The 16,859-nt window shown below is 50.0% G+C and overlaps 1 protein-coding gene across 1 annotated transcript in view; it reads left to right on the top strand.

The window, feature by feature from the left end:
• Adamts14 (ADAM metallopeptidase with thrombospondin type 1 motif 14) overlaps nt 1–16,470 on the top strand; it is an 80,042-nt gene extending 63,572 nt beyond the window's left edge. The window contains 5 exon segments of the mRNA XM_004846214.4: nt 1,062–1,269; nt 3,012–3,141; nt 3,766–3,876; nt 6,387–6,827; nt 6,830–16,470. Coding sequence (XP_004846271.3) covers nt 1,062–1,269; nt 3,012–3,141; nt 3,766–3,876; nt 6,387–6,827; nt 6,830–6,867 — 928 coding nt within the window. The 3' untranslated portion in view covers nt 6,868–16,470.
• The last annotated feature ends 389 nt before the right edge of the window (nt 16,471–16,859 follow it).

Below are 16,859 nucleotides of genomic sequence, written 5' to 3'. Positions count from 1 at the left end.
TGCTTGCTGACGCCAGTCCCCAGACCAGGATGCTGTCCACCAAGGACACTTGGCCTGCCAGCCCCCAGCGTCATCTATCCCACACTCGGGATTCCCCAGCCTGAGGATCCAGGCTCTTCTGAGCACAGGGTCATGTTCTGGGGGTCATTTGGAGGGACTTTCAGGGAGCGGTGAGAGCGCTGCCTTGCGATGGACACTAGGTCAGAGCCGGAGTGGACATATAATCCAGAGTCAGGGTGGGAGCTGGTGGCCAGCATGAGTGTGCTGTGGCCATGCTATGCCCAGCCCAGGCTGTGGTATCCAGCCCGTCCTGTACCCACCCTCTGTGCTGTCCCTTCACCCTGCCATTCAGACTAACCCCACAGACGTGACCACAGAGCCTGCGTGCGGGCTAACCACCTGAGATCCTGGTGGTTTGGGAATTTTCTTTGTTTTTTAAAGGAACAGGTTGGCTTGGAAAAAGGGCCTGGAAGAGCCCGTTTACTAAAAGGTCTCAGAAAACTGAGAAAGAGCAGGACTTGGCTTGGCAGTTTAGTACCCCTTGGCTTGGGCTACTAAAATGCTTGCAGATGACCCTTGGAGCTGGTGGGTAATGAGGCTGAGGTGGGGGGTGAAGATGGTGTCCCTCTTGTCCCTATGGGAGCGGGTTATCTGGGAAAGTGTGGCTTTGGTTTGTTTTGTGCGCTGCCAAGTCTCAGTGCCCAGGACAGTCCCAGCACGTGGGAGGCATTCAGATACCTAAGGGATGTTGAAACCTGATCCAAAGAGGGGTCACCGAGCCTTAGTGGGGCTAATAGCTTGCACAAGAACACGTAGGTGCCAGGCTTCGGTATACTATCCCGCCTCTCTTGAGGAAGCAGCAGGAGAGAACTAACCTTGCTGAGGTCACACAGCCAGGTTGCTGCAGAGCCAGGTGGACAATTGTCTGGGTCCTGTGCATTCTGATGCCAAATGGACTCTCCAGCTCTCATCTGTGTCTCTCCAGGGGTGGGAGGTGGCACCTGGGAGGAAGTGTCCTTTTGGTCTACTTCCCCTCTAACTTACGTCCTGTCTGTCTTCAGGTGGGTGACAGCGGAATGGGCTGCCTGCAGCCGGAGCTGCGGGAAGCTGGGGGTGCAGACTCGGGGTGTACAGTGCCTGCTGCCCCTCTCCAATGGCACTCGTAAGGCCTTGCCAGCCAAGGCCTGTCCCGGTGCCCGGCCTGAGGCCCGGAGGCCCTGCCTCCGCATTCCCTGCCCAGCCCAGTGGCGGATGGGAGCCTGGTCCCAGGTGAGTCGTCTTCAGCATGCCAGAGGCACTCAGGAAAGAGGCAGGTCTGGGTGGAGTAAGGTTCAAAGGGATTTCCTGGTGCTCTGTGCAGGCAGAGAGATTCTGTCCAAGCCTTCCCACATCTGATCTGGGGTGTCCTCAGAACAACATGGTATTACTCCCATATACACTGTTCGTGGCTCTGTGCTAGGCCATTCACATCTGCTGTAAGCTCACAGGGCACCAAGAGCCACAGGAAACAGCCCTGCATCCCACAGGAGCAAACTAAAGCACATCCTTACCTTCTAGAAATGCTTACATGCCAGGCATTGTACAAAGCATGACAGGAACCCAGCATCAACCAGGACATGGTTCCACCTGAAGCTTACAGTCCTGTGAAGGAGACATAATAAACACATAAACCAGTGACAAAAATAGCATTCACAGATCGGCCAGCTGGAGCTGTGCAGGGCTGCAGGAATGTGACCAAAGACCAAGGGTAGTCAGGGAGGGCCTGCTTTAAATAGTACATAATAGAGTAATTTTAAAGAACCAAAAGTCCCCACTTGAGGCTGGGGGCTGTACGTTGCTCAGTGGTAAAGCACTTGCCCAGCATGTATGAGGCCCCAGGTTCTATCCCCAGCATACACGAGTGAATGAATGAATAAATAACAAAATATCTGTACTCAACTGAGGTCTCACATTCTCCTCCATAACTTACCACTTCATTTGTTTTGATACAAAACAGAAAGATTGCTGGTCCGTGAAGGTGCCAGCGATAAACTAACAGAGATGAGGAAGTGGAAGACAGAGTCCCTGTGAGGCTGGCCAGTGCTCCAGAGTTGGGGGCTGGTCTTTGTGGGACTTTGGTCTGTCATTTGTCCCAGGAGGATGAGTCATGGTTGTCCCATGGTGGCCCCTTGATCTTGATGTTTCACTCAGGGGTCACATGCCCCAGTATGCAAGCTCTTTCCTGTCTACTGAGAGAGGCTGTGGTCAGTGCCTAGAAAGCGACCCAGTCACATTGGGCAAGCTTGCCTTCCTAGGGTCCTTGTCCTGCCACCTGGGACCCTCCCGCCAACCCACTTAGCAGAGTAGGAAGTGTGTCAGGTGCAGGGGACAGGGTGTGTAGCGGCCCTTGCACCTACAGTCTGTCTTCTGCCCTATGCCTTTCCCCTCTGAGGAAGAAGACACTGTAAACATGTCTCTGTGAGCCAGTGTTGGGTAAATCGAGTCATGAGGTCATTGACTGTCAGAGATAGAAGGGTCCTTAGAGCTTCCGTCACTTAGGTCTCTTGGGTTATGGAATTGGGAACTGAGTCGGGGACAGCAGGTACCACAATCCAGCTACCTGCCCTCAACAAGGCTCAGCAAGTAGATTGTCCTGCCCTAGCTCACACCACATGATGGATCACAACAGGAGCTGTCGTGTGATACATGGGATATTTGAGAACCTGGGCACAGACCAGGCACAGTGACACAGGTGGGTGTAGCTGGAATGAAGTCCCCTCCCAAGCCAGGGGTTCACTGTTTAGGTTATGGAAGGGCCCATGGGGCCCTGAGCTTGGGTGGCAGCTCTACCTCTGGTTAAGGAGAATCTGAGGCTGGACATGGTGTTCTGCTGAGGCTATATTTAGAAGCAGTCCTTGCACATCGAGTGAAGACGTGGCTCCTGCCTCTGACCTTGGGCTCTGGCTGTACTCTGACCTCACTGGTCATCCTGTCTCTCCCCACACCACCCTGGTCCCCATTCTCCACAACAGTGCTCTGCCACCTGTGGAGCAGGCGTCCAGCAGCGGCAGGTGGTGTGCAGGACCACCGCCAACAGCCTCAGGCAGTGTGAGGGGGACAAGCCAGACACCTCGCAGGTCTGCAGCCTGCCCGCCTGTGAAGGTGAGCTGGGGGATGGGGAGGCCTGGCGCAGCTCCTCTGGCCTTGAACTTGCACCCAGCCCTTGCGTCTAGGCCCACAGAAATCCCAAATACAGGTTGAATACCCCTAAATCCAAACATCTGGAATCCAAGATCTAAAGCTTTTTGAGGGCTGGAATGATGCTGCAAGTTGAAAATTGCATACCTGACCTCATAGGAACAGGTCCAGGTCAAAACACAGATGCAGAGCACACAATTTAGTCAGCATCCCCAAGGGAAAAGGACTCTTCCTTCCGCTGTGATACTCAAGCTCTGTTTCATTCTCAAAATTATTAAAATTTAAAATGGATAATTATAATAGCTCTAAGTAGTATAGTTCATAATTTCAAATTTTAAAACAAATTCAACAATTATTGATGTCTATTATAATAATGATTTGAAATATTTGTATACAGTTATATTCATGCTATATATATAAGAAACAAATGCATTTCATGTTTAGACTTGGGTCCTGTCCTTTTATCTTATTACATATATAAAAATATTCTAAAATGTGAAGAAAAATCCAAACTACAAAATGTTTCTGGTCCTGAGCATATTGGATTACAGGTGCTGCCAGTACTGAGGCTGCTTCTCCTTACTCTAGGAAATCTCCAGAACTCCACAGCAACGGCAGAGATCCAGGAGCTCGTGACCCTAGAGGGACAGCAAGTGTCAGAGTCCGGGACTTTGCCTCCCATGAACAAGAGATCACCAAGTAAGTGCAGCCCCTGGACCCCTCTCTGTCCCCGAACCTTTTGGGGGGTCCCAAATACTACTGTGTAGCGAGTGGAACAGACCCGGCGGGCAGTCTGAGTCTGTAGCTGGGAAGTGAGGATGCTGCTGTACTGCTCCATGACTTCTCAGCTCTGCTAACAGCAACACAATAGGAGGAGCAGTTTCCCTCTGTCTTGTGACTAGAAGCTGGTCAGTTCATCCCCCTCTCCATTCATTCATTCACAAATGAAAATTTGCCGAACACCTGTTATACAGCAAGCTATGTGGTCCACTCTCCTTTCCTAGGTTCTTTCTTTCTTTCTCTTTCTCACCCTGCCAAGAACCAGGGTCTGACAAGATGAATAACAGAAAGATTAGACTCCAACTCCTCCTTAGAAAACTAGGTGTGGCTGTGTGACTTTGTGCAAATCCCTCAACCTCTGCTTCTTTGCTCCTTGGGCTGAAGCTCAGGCAGCTCCTTTTCCTGGATTTTCTTCCTTCTTTTCCTCCTAAAAGCAAATGCTGGGGTCCTGATTCTGGTCCTGGACTTTTGATGCCACCTAGAGGTCACTGGGTTTGCATTTTCTCTGATGTTTCCCTATGCTCCCTGCCCCCAGTTGTCTTTGGCCAAACTAGAAGAAAGCCACGTTTCTTGCCTTGGCATTCTGCCTAGAGGGCCCTGGCTGCATTAATCACAGAAACGTGTTCAGATGCTGCTTAAAGCAAAGAAAACTAGTATCATGAGCACCCTTCTATTCTGGCCACTTTATAAGTGTCATTTATAATTGTAATGTTATCTTCCATTACTTATTTTAAAAAACAAAGAAACTGAGGCTTGGAGAATTTGGGGGACTTATTGAAAGAAATCGAGCTGAAGCAGGAGCACCTGAGGCAGGGATTTATTGGGGGAGAGCTGCTGGGCTGTCTCAAACAATGGCAAGAGAGAGCATGAGGTTGGTGAGGTAGAGCTTATATAGGATTTTGTAGTTGGGAGAGCATTGTGGAGGGGCAGTGATTGGTCATATCGTTGGGGTGGGTAACGGAGTTTAAACTTATTGGCAGATGAGTTCAGTTCCACTTTCCTGGAGAGGAAATGACCCGCTTACGAGAGGGGGGTGCCATTTTGAGTAACAGACCTCCCTGTGGCCATTTTGTCTAACACTTATCCAAGGCCTCACAGTGTTTCTGATATAGGGGGAAGAGATGTAACTCCCAAACCTGCTAGGTATGAGAAATGTGAGTTTGTGTTCTCTAAAATTGAAGAATGAATTCTAGAAACAATGGAGTAACATTAAGAGTAGGAAAAATTTATTGAGAAAAAGGTAGCTTCTTGTCTAAGACAGAAGGGGGACTGGAAAATGGATTGCCCACTCACCCAACTTCTCAAAGGTGTTTTATGGGACAAAACCATGAGGTGAGGCGGGTTCAAAATGGGACAAAACTGTCATCAACTAGTAAGATTACAAGCACAGTCGCTTAGGTAACATTGATCCAATGACAAATCACAAGGTTGACAAAACTATTAACAACCAATAAGATTATGACAAGTATAGTCGATTAGGTAATATTGATTAAATGGGGATCCAATGGGGAAACAAGTCACTTAGTAAGAGTGTAAGGAATGAGCAAGGATTTTCTGTGGAAAGGGTTGGGTCAGGGATCTTTCTTGGAAGATCTTTGTCCCCCACCCAGGTGATTGATACCTATTTAGAATATCAATCACTGCTATTCATCCTACATGGCTGTGGTAGTTTCTCTCCTTTTACAATTCTAACCTTCAGTGAATGTGTCTTGATTGTCTTCCATGTTGGCTCCTTCCTTGACTGTCCTCCATGTTGGCCCCTTGTGGGCTGGCCCTAACTGCCTACAAGATATCTAATTAACTTACCTATCTACAATATTTTAACCTAAACTTAAATCTCAATTTACTTGCTTGCAAAGTTAGTGGTGGAGGGCTTAGTGATCCAGATTGTACTCATTGCTGGCAAGACATTGATCTGCTTGTTAACCTGGGTGTGAGCTCCCTGGGCATTGGCCTGACTGCGGCTGGAGGGGTTAGACCCTTTGGGTTGATTGGGGGGGTAAGGGTTCCTGTTTCCATCCAGAACAGGGTCCTTGCATTTGGCTGCAGGGTAGACTCACTGGGGCAGAGGCAGGCACGGCCTGTGCTGAAGCTGCCAGGTAATTCTGGAGCAGCCAAGTCTGTGGATGAATCACACAGGGCCCCAGTTCTGGGGTTTTCCCGCATATTGGATCCCCTGGTGGAGTAGGTCTGGATGGTTTGTGAGCGGGGATCCCACTGAGATCTGCTTCTCCAGGGGCTCAGTTACTCTCCCATATAGAAGGGCTCATTCTCTGCCAGGTGGCCCAGGGACCTCCTGGGCTAAGCAGAGTAGTGAATACAGCAGGGTTGGGGATGAAGGGTGGGCGATTGGGGGGTGAGTGGGAGGTGGGATGCCTGTCACCTGGCCGGTGGGCATTCCCTGGCACGTCCTTGTGCTGTATGTGCAGCGGAGCCCTGCGTGGGGGACAGGTCCATCTTCTGCCAGATGGAAGTGCTTGATCTCCACTGTGCCATCCCTGGCTACCATCGGCTGTGTTGTGAGTCCTGCTCCAAAAAGGCCTCAGGCCCCAACGCCAGCCTGTCCTCCACACCCACCTTCCCTACTCCTGGGAGCCACTTAGCACAACCCAAGGCCACTCCCAACATCATGGAGCCTACCATGGAGCCAGAAGGAGCAGATGACCACCAGCATGGCCGACCCACCCAGCTCCCAGGGCCACCAGACACGAGGTCCTCAGTCCCCCAGCCCTACTTGGTCCCACAGACCCTGAGCCCCAGAGTATTTGGGGGTACTTCCCCTGCCACCCCTCAGGCACCACCTTGGGGCTGGACCCCAGCAGCTGTGACAGCCTCTGAGGACCAAGGGCGGCCCAGAGAGGAATCGAGGCATCGGGGACCAGCCTTCCCACCACCTCCCTAGTGACATGAGCCATGCCATGCCATCCTGTCAGTCAAGTTTACACTCCGTGTGCTGCCCCAGCGACCCCAGCTCAGAGGATTCATGGAGCAGGGCAGGGGCAAGCGCAGACTTCCTTTTAAATTATTTGCCTTCTTGTTCCTATTTGGGGCTGTGACGCTCTTTCCCCCGTGACAGAGGGTGGGAGGAAGAAGATCAGGGAAAGCCCGAACCAGAGATACCTCAGCCAGCAGTCCCCAGACTGGACCTCTCAGGGGCTCCTGGGGCCTCTCAGGGCCGAGGGTCTGCCAGCACCCTTCCCCAGAGCCAGCAGGCCCCAGGCAGATCTGAAGCTCATGCTGGGAGCTGTCAGGGATGCCTACTTTCCCAGGACTTGTGAGGACCCCTGTGCAGGCCCCAGAATGGCAAAGCAGGCAGAGGGAGGTAGGGGCTGCTCACAGGGCAGGCTGGGGAAGGACCTGGAACGAACATGGTGGCCAGCTTCCCTGAAGTACGGTGAGCACAGAGGGCAAACAAGTTCACCTCAGGCCCAGCTGTCCTCAGCTGAAAGCCCCATGCAGCTCCACAAGCTGAGGCTGGGGGCAGAGGCCAGTTCACCTCTGCTGGCTGGAGTGAAGTGTTCATGTCCACACTCTGCCACACTGTGGATCCACTCTGTGGATGTCACTTCTGTTATTTCTGGTGATTCCATGTTATAGACCAGTTGTACGCCCAGCCCACAGAGAAGGGGTCCCAGGATATGCTTGTCCCCAAGTCCTCATCATCAGGGGTTTCCAAACTGGTGCTGGACCCCTGGCTGGAACAGAAATTAGCCCTGCAGGGCTAGGAGTAGGCCAGCCTGGTGGGACACACAAGACATGACTTCTCAGACTCTGCCCTTCAGCCATTGCCCTCTGCCAAAGTCTACTCCTACTGGAGTCAGGGGTCCTCTCCTGCTTGGCTTGAGCCAGGCTAGGGTTGTGTGGTGCTCTGAGGGGTGGCTCTGGGGACCAGAGAGTCCGCTCAGCCAATGCCCAGGGGATGACAAAGGTGACAGCCCGGCCTCAGCCCCCAAGCTGGGGTGAGGAGAGCACACTGACCCGTGGTGCTGCAGGGCCTCAGACAGGCCAGCCACTCTCTCTGCTACCTCCAGGGGGCCAGGTAATGGCCCTAGGCCCTCTGGCCCTTGGGAAGTAGCCCAGGCCTTCAGCCTTCCAAGGGTCCTCAATCCTAGGGTCTGCAGGAATCTCTGAGCTCTCAACAGATTACCCAGGCTCATAGAGGTGCTTGTCAGACTCCCTTCTCAGATAGGAGGAAGAGGAGCAATGGGTCCTGACCTTGTAGCCTCCTTGGGGAATTGGAGTCCTGAGGCCCCAGGTGTTCTCCCAGGGCTGCCCTTCCCTCTGTAGGTTGCTGGAGCACACACCAAATCATTCCTGAGAACCAGCCTGGCCTGGGCCAAGGAGTGTGAACCCTATGCCTTGGAGACTTAGCTCTCTTAATGTTATGTATTTATTAACATTGCCCTTGGTGCTTTGTTTTGGACCCCAAAAAGCATTGCTGTGTGTTTTTTCTTTTTTTCTCTCTGTTTTGGGGCAAGGGGACAATGGAGCCAGAGCTGTAAGGGGCTGGGGTGGGTTGTAGCAAGACAATGAGGGGTGGGATGGCAGGGGGAGACCACCAAGGAGCTGGGTGGCCTTGCAGGTCACCACCCAAAGGGTGGAGATGGCTGGGAGGTAGTTCTGGGATCCACAGCGACAAAAGTGTTCAAGTACTCAGAGCTTTCCAAACCTCCCTTTGGGAGCTACCCTTCTGTAAGCAGCTGCCATCAGGCCTAGGGGTGCTCATGAGGTGACCCAGGCATACGTCAGGGGAGCTGAGCCAGGGAGATGCTAGCACAGGCCTCCGAAGCAGTCTCAGGATGGTTTAGGCAGGAATTCTGTGGCCTCAGAGCCCAGAGTGTGGCCTACAGAGGAGGGTTGTGTGCCCTGTGCAGAGACTTCCTCTTGGCCTGGTGCAGTCCCTGCTATGGAGATTGATCGTATGGGCAGAGTGAGGCCCTCTAAGAGCCCTGGTAGCCCTGCTCTAACAGCGATCCTGGCGCACTGCCTGGTACAGCAGTAACACATGCAAAAACATGCCCACATGTCCCTATCTTGTGCCTGTGACAGACATTGCCAATTTATCACTGCACCATTCCCCTCTGAGCCCAGATTCACCCCAAGAATCCTCCACATAGTGCTCTGGGCAGTGGACACAGACAATTGCCATTGTCAGGACACGGAGCAGGAATGTTGGGTCAATAATTTAAATTTACGGCACTGGAAATCTTCCCCCATTCAGCATCTCAGGCAGAAGCATAGCACCTAGAAGCAGAATCACAGCACCTGAATCGAGGAGGAGGGACCCAGAAACCAACCCCTGGATCCTCCACAGGGCCCCGGTGTGGGGTGAGATGTCTCCAGGGAGCCTTCAGGTGATCGCATTCTGAGGGGCCGATGCCCATCTGCTCACCTGGAAACAGGGACTTGCCTGGGTGACTTCTGAAAACAGAGAATGTGTGCTTTCTGACCATGAGGGGCCTCCTAGGAGTTATGTGGGTCACTGGGTTCTTCCTGAACCTGTCAGCTTGGAGGACAAGGGAGCTGTTCCCTATGCACACCAGTGAGCTTTGCCAGACCCCCAGCCCTCAGCCTGGGGTCCCGCTTCCAGCTTCACTGTGGCCTGCCCATCCCTGCAGGTCTACAGCTGTCCAGGCTTGGCTTGGGCCATGGGACTCTGAACACAGGTCACCTGCCTCTGTTTAGGGTACAGAACGCTACAGGAGAGCATCACAGGGGCTAGGATGTGGCTCAGTGGTAGACCACTTGCCTAACATATATGAGGCCCTGGGTTCGATCCCTATCACTGGAGAAAGGAAGAGATTCACTCTACCATAACAAGAAGTAAAACAAGGAAAGCAAGTGAATTAATTTCCAAAAGGTGACATGCCTCTCTGGACACAGGACACACATAGTGTCGGTCCCACCTTTGGTGAGACATGGGTAGAAGTGACCACCATAAGAGCAGGTAAGAAAGTACAAGTGAAATGTTAATAGATGTTTGTAGGTGAGTGTGAACTTTAGAATCACTGGCAGCCCTGTGCATGAGGGGAGTTTAAAAAAACAGACCCATTTACAGTAGCATCAAGAACACCAAATACTATACACTGAAATCTATAAAGTATTGTGGAGAAAAACTTAAGAATACCTATGTAAAGTAGCCCATGGCTCTAAATCAAAAACCTCAGTATTGCTAAGACATCTGTCCTCCTCCAGTGTGATCATACATTGGATGAGATCCGCTTACCTTCTTGTCCGGGGAGCCTGGCAAGTCCTCACCATGGCTGTCCTCCATGTGGAGGCCAGGAGACTCTTTCCTCCAGGGGCCAGCTCAGCCTCCACCTGCTCCTGAGAAGCAGTCCAGCCCTCACGGGGCAGCCTGGCCTCTGGCCTCATTCTTGTTGCAAACCCCCTAGTAATGGACCTCCAGGCCTTCCTTGCGACATACACAGGAGGCAGGGGAGGGGTTAGGCACAAGGCCTGGGTCGTCTGACCTGGAGCTGTGTGGGTACTTCCCGCAGAGTCCCTCCTCCCTGCCTGTGTTCAGGTGCCTGGGCTTGGGGCCAAGAGTGTGTGTGTTGGGGGCTGCGATGGGGAAGAGAAATGGCAGGTAAGAGTGTGACTGGATGGTGCCCAGGGACGCACCTGCCACTGACTAGAAGTCTCCATGGCCTACCCCGAAATCCTCTCTCTATTTTGAAACTTTATGCATGAACTACATGTTCATTACTGACAAAATTTAAAATCTGATGAGAAATTGAATCCATCTTTCTACCAAGCAGTAACCCCCACTAACAATTTTATAATCCTTCTACGTGTGTGCATGTATGTAAATATACCTACCACACACACACACGGAGGCCATTGCAATGCCTGCCATTAGCATCTTGGTCTCCCCACACCACTACCCTGCAGTAGGCCTTACTTGGGTCGTTTCTCAGCTTTGGTGTCATAAATAGTGATGTAAGAAAAACCCTTGACACTTACCTGGTTTATCCTAGAAAACATTCCCAGAAGTGCGCTAGGGTGCAAATGTACCCAAACCACATCTCGAAGTCACTTGAGGCACATTTCCCAATTGCTTCCAAAAAGGTTGTTCAGATTGTAGTCTCTCCAGTGATGTAATAATATTGGACCCTAAATATTATAAAGTCTGATTCTTATCTTCCCTCAAAACACCTACAGAAGGGCTGAGGATTTAGCTCAGTGGTTTTGCCGCCTGCTGTGCAAGTGCAAGGACCCAAGTTCATCCCCGGTACCAAAAAACCCCCCAAAAGACACCTACAGACGAAGTCTTGGGCATCCAGACAGGTGACACTTCCACAACCTTGCGTATTTGCAGTGTACATGGCAAGAATTGGCATTCATGATGATATCCCCAAGAGCCTGGGACAGTCCCGAGGGCCTCTGAATCACTGATGTCATCCGAGCATCACACCAAGTAGTCAGCAGGCTGCACAGGCAGAGCAGTGGGCCAGGGGGTGCCGGAGACCCAGGCATGGGCCATCCTTGCCTGAGAGTCGGGCCACTGCCTCACTCTTCTGCAAGATAGAGAAAACTGCTCTGGCCTGATATTTTCCTAGGAAGTCTACTTTCCTGGCAACCCTTTATACTGGGGATGGGGACATTTACTGTCATTGCCATTCTCCATATGATCTTCCACCATGTCTGTCCTCCTTCCCCTCCGCCAAGGAACAGCAGAGCTGGCCACTGGCCAAAACTAAGTGGTCAGCGGGCAATTTCTGCAGTGGTTCGAATTGGATCCCTACTGCTAATGTCCTGTGACTTGCAGTGCAATTAAAAAAAAAAAAAGCTTTATACAAGAACTCCCCTTGCTCTGTGACTGGGAACAAAATGCTTCTGAGCTCTCCAGGGCTGAGCTGCTTCCATAAAATGAGAGATTGAGCTACAAGCTCAATGGGCAATGGTTCCAGGCAAGAAAAGGGGAAAGCAGCTCTCGCTGTCCCAGGGCTTGGAGGCTGTTGCTGCGTGGGTGCAGAATAATGAGGTCTCTGGAGAGCTGAGAATGCTGCATAAAGGGGCTGTGTACAGGGCAGGGGTCCTGACTCAAGGCAAACCTTGTAAACAAGTGGAGACAATGGTGCCTGAGAACAAATGCCATAAGGAATGAGGATCTGGTGTTTCCATGGCTTCAAGAGAAAACTCAAATACACATTTTTAAATGTTCACAAAAAATAGATAACCCACAGGTCGGATGAAACCCATCAATGGTCTGGGTTTGGCATATGGCCACAGTGTGCAGCCTCTGGCCTGCAGAAATGGGCACAGGAGCTGGCACAGCTGCTGTGGAGACAGAGCCTGCTGGGCGAGGCCCTCACAGATCCTCTAGGAATGAGCATTTATCCAGGGAGCCCCTCTGTCCCCCTTTCTGAGCCTTGGTTTCCAAGTGGGGGGCGCAGCCCCAGGTCAGGCCACATGAAAGGGTCAGGGTCTTGGAAGAAGAGCCCTGCCCTGTCTTGGCTAGAGCAGCTCCAAAGAGGCACTGCTAGCAGGTATGGAAAAAAGGGAGGCCAGGCGAGGGTCCTGGGCTGGGAAGCCAAGAGAACTGGGTTCTGGTAGTGTTATGGTTTAGATCTGGGATGTCCTCCAAAAGCCTCGTGTTCAGAGGATGGGCTTTTGAAGGTGATCGTATCATACATGGGGATGCTGTACTCATCGATGGATCCATTCACTAGTGAGTTCAGCAGCCCAGTGTGCTCTTAGGAGATGGGCCTCACTGGAGATGGGTCACTGAGGGCTCCTCCCTTCTTGCTCTGCTTCCTGATCCATGATACAAGCAGCTTTTCTCCACCCAGGCCCTTTTGCCATGCTGTTTCTGTATTTGAGCCTGCTAACCATGGAGTGAAACTTCTGAAACTGTGAGCTGAGATAAACCTCACCTCCTTTAAATTATGGGTGTTGGGTATTTTGTCTCATCGATCAGGAGAGTGACTAAGATGGGTGGTGTGCCTGAGGGGAGTCACATCCCTCTCTGTGCCTCAGTTTGCTGTGCTCACTAAGAGCAGGGTGGCCACTTACTGGCTATCGAACAAATTACCTGACCTCTCTCTGCCTCAATTTCCTTACCTGAAATAGTATAATAGTATTTAATCAGTAACTGTTAATCATTAATTGTTTTAAGGATTAAATAAGGTAATATGTGCAAAATGCTAAGCATGGTTTTAGGGGCATAGAAAGCATTTAACACATGAGTTTTATTTCTGGGAACCCCATGTGACTCCATGGTTTGAACTTGGAATCACAGACTACCCAACAATTAAGATGAGGCCTTAGGACTGGGGGTGCAGTTCAGTGGTAGAGTATTTGCCTAGTGCATGAGGTCTTGGGTCCATAGTACCATAGAAGGAGAAGGAGAAGGGGAAGAGGAAAGGGAAGGGAAAGAGAAAGAGGAAGAGGAAGGAGAAGAAGGGGTCTTAGTGAACTGAGCAATAGACTGATGCCTAAAGAAGGGGAACTTGCCCAGGGACAGACAGCTAGTTGGGGCCAGGGGCAGGTGCCACCCATGGCTGATCTCTCGCAGGCTTTTAGGAGTGGCCCTGAGAGGTACACACTAATCATTGCCCTTTCTTCCAAGTGCTGTCCATGGGCAGGGCTGGCCAACTGTCCACCTTCCTGCATGGGCAGCAAAATTGCCAAACACTATCATTTTGAGTGGTCCACCTCTATCTAGAAGAGGTGACTAGATCTGGAAGAGCTGCTGCTAAGCACTATTTTTGTTCCCTTCCTGCTCGCAGGAAGAAAGACTGAGCAGTAATTACCCTTAGTTAATGGTCTCTGGAGGTGACAAAAGCTTAGTTGAGTGGGCAAAACAGAGCAGGACCATGTGGATGTCTTACTAACATCAGTGTCTAATCAGCCAGACACATTAGTGCTCAAGCCTGGGGTCTGATAACAGCTAAGTACTGACCTGGTGGAATGCCGCTGGGCAAGAGGGAGGAGGGAGTGAGTCTTCTAAGTCCCACCTTACCCTCTCTCCCCCACAGGAGGGCCCCAGGGGGCAGGATCTGTTCCGCTGTGGTGATTGTTTTGGAGGCAGATTGGGAAATGTGAGGATTACTAGGGCCTGGTGCTGCTAGGAGGCAAAGTGGCCATACACTTGGGTGCCCCTGGCATAACCTAAACTAGCAACAGTGGCTCTAGGGCTTCACTGGTAAGAAAGCAAAAAGGAGGAGATTGTGGCATTTTTATAGCTGCTGTGTGGCCTTAGGAAAAACAGTATGTCCTGTGAATCTTGCAGGTAGCATTGTCCCTGTCTGTCCCCCAGCCTGAGGAATAGCAGGGCAGATTTGTGTGTTTTCTGTCTGCAGGGTTGGTTTTCATGCGTTTGGTTCTGCTCAGGGCTTTTACTCTTTTACAACCGAGTCAGGAGCTACTAAAACACAATTACTCTTATGGCATCCTTGTTGCTATTTGTGTTTCATTTTGCACAATGAACTGACCTAGAGGAAATACAAGCAGCAAGGAACGGGCCACTTATGTGGACACTTGATCTCAGCCAGGAGCACCTGCTTCGTAATGTCACCTAGAGGCGGCACAATTTAGGCCAAGCTGGATGAAGACTCCAGGAATGAACATATTCTTTGTTCCCAAAAGCAGTACAGCTAAAGAAGGATGGCAAAGAGACATCTAAAACCCTCGTAGTTCCCTCCAGTGTGGTGGTGGTGGTGGTGGGGATGTGGATTTGGGAGGCCCAGGGAAGAGATGGGCACTGTGACAGTTGGTGCTGGTCTTGTGGTAGGAGCAAGGAGCATCTCAGATGGAGAGAGAAACACTGCTGCTATGCACTTTATTTTTCCTTCCTGCTGGCAGGAAGAAAGTATATAAGCAATAACTATCTTATATAAATAATCTCTGGTGACAAACAAGACCTTAGCTAAATGGAATTCATGAGCTGCTCAGTTACACAGACACAAACAAAAACATAAGCCCCTCAGTCCAAAATGTCTGATGAGCTTTCCTGGTAGGGCTAGAAAAGTTCCAGCTGGAATGGAGTATATTTGTATGCAAAGTAGGAATTTTGTTTTTAAAAACTCACTGACACCTAAATAAACAGTTCTCCAAAGTGGATATGCAAATGACCAATAAAGCACAAGCTGTAACGATACTACGCCATACCCAGTAGGATGGCTACACTTCAAAAGGCAGATAATAAGGAGTGTTGGCAAGGGGTGGAGAAATCTAAGCCACATGCCTGGTGTTGGGAATTAAAGTGGTTCAGTCACCTTGGAAAATGGTCTGGCAGTTCCTCAAAGGATTAAATGTAGAGTTACCACATAATCTAGCCACTCACTCATTGGTAGAGACTCAAGAGGATTGAAAATATATGTCTATTCAAAAAACTTGTACACGAATGTTCCTAGCACCATTGTTAACAATAGCCAAAAGGTGGAAACAACCCCTATGCTCAACAGCTGATTCATGGATAAACAAAATGCAGTCTAGCCATGCGATGGAATACTACTGTGCCATAAAAAGCAGCGAGGTGGTGATGCACACTGCATCATGAACCTTGAAAGTGTTTTGCTAAGTGAAAGAAGCCAGTCTCAAAGGATTACATATTGCATGATTCCATTTCTGTGAAAGACTAGAAAAGATAAATCAATAGAGACAAACTACAGAAGTATCCAGGGCAGATGAAAATTGCAAGAAAATGGAAAGTGACTACTATTAGGCACAGGGGTTTCTTTTGGGAACAATGAAATGTTCTGGAATTGATTATGTCGCACAACTCTGATATGAAAAGCTATTGTATACCTTAAGTGGGTATATTTTATAGTATAAATTATGCCTCAATGAAGCTGTTATATAAGAAGTAATAAGGGAAATTGGGTAAAGGAATACATGGGAACTCTTATTTTTCTGTAAACCTAAAACTGTTCCAAAATTAAAAGTTTAAAAGTACAAATGAAGAGAGCAGAGAGACCCAGCTCACTTACAGGCTTTCTAGGACTGAGTCTTTCCCAGCCCTTCTGTCCCATGCTGACCAGTGAAGGGGAGAGAATGTGAGCCAGCAGCGCTGAGCCCCTGAGCTGGTGTCAGAGGGGAGGACAGGTGCAGGAAAAGGGGAAGCCACCCTTCTGGAAAATAGGGCCTTGGATGAAGGGGCTCCCAGTCCAAGGTAAGTGGGAACAAACGGAGACTGACTGTACCTCTGCAAAAGTTCATGAGAAAAAGGTAAGAAGGAAAGAGTACTATACAATTTGAATGTGTCCTCCAAATTCATGGGTTGGAAACTTAATGCCCAGTGCAACAGTATTGAGAAGTGGGAGCTTTAAGAGGGGCACAGGTCATGAGGGCTTTGCCAGCATCACAGGACTGAGTTAGTTATCATCGGAGTGGGTTCTTGATAAAAAGGTGAGTTCCCACACACAAACACATACTTGTGAAATCTTTTGCCCTTCCATGTTCTGCCATGGGATGACAGAGCAAGAAGACCCTCACCAGATGTGGGTCCCTTGATCTTGACTTCCCAGGCTCCATAATTCTAGGAAGTAAATCTCTGTTCTTTGTAAATTACTCAGTCTCAGGTATTTTGTGACAGCAGCACAAGATAGAGGTGGATAAACCAGGAGGAGAGGGAGAGAGGAGGGGTATTGTGCAAAGGAAACATAAGAATACATCCTGGAATGAAATGCTTCTGGGAAGTAGAAATAGTAGATAAGAAGTGTTTTGCATTCACAAATTAAAGATTACCCGAACTCTTTGAAACAAGTGATCAATGTTGAGACAAGGCAATACAATGAGGTGAAAAGGAGATTGTAAGGACCAAGAAAACTAAAGGATGAAAATAATACTACTGCAGAGTAAGCAAATGTAGTAGAGTAATATTCACATCAGAAGTATAGCTGAAGTTTGGGGTTGTAGCACTTGTGTAGCATGCATGAAGCCCTGGGTTCAATCCC

The sequence above is a fragment of the Heterocephalus glaber genome, unplaced genomic scaffold (genome assembly GCF_053883595.1).
Source record: "Heterocephalus glaber isolate CG9 unplaced genomic scaffold, H.glaber_assembly_v1.0 deba00001497, whole genome shotgun sequence".
Classification (NCBI taxonomy): Eukaryota; Metazoa; Chordata; class Mammalia; order Rodentia; family Bathyergidae; genus Heterocephalus; species Heterocephalus glaber.
Note: the sequence above shows the minus strand (reverse complement) of the source record. Positions and strands in the feature narration are given on the sequence as shown.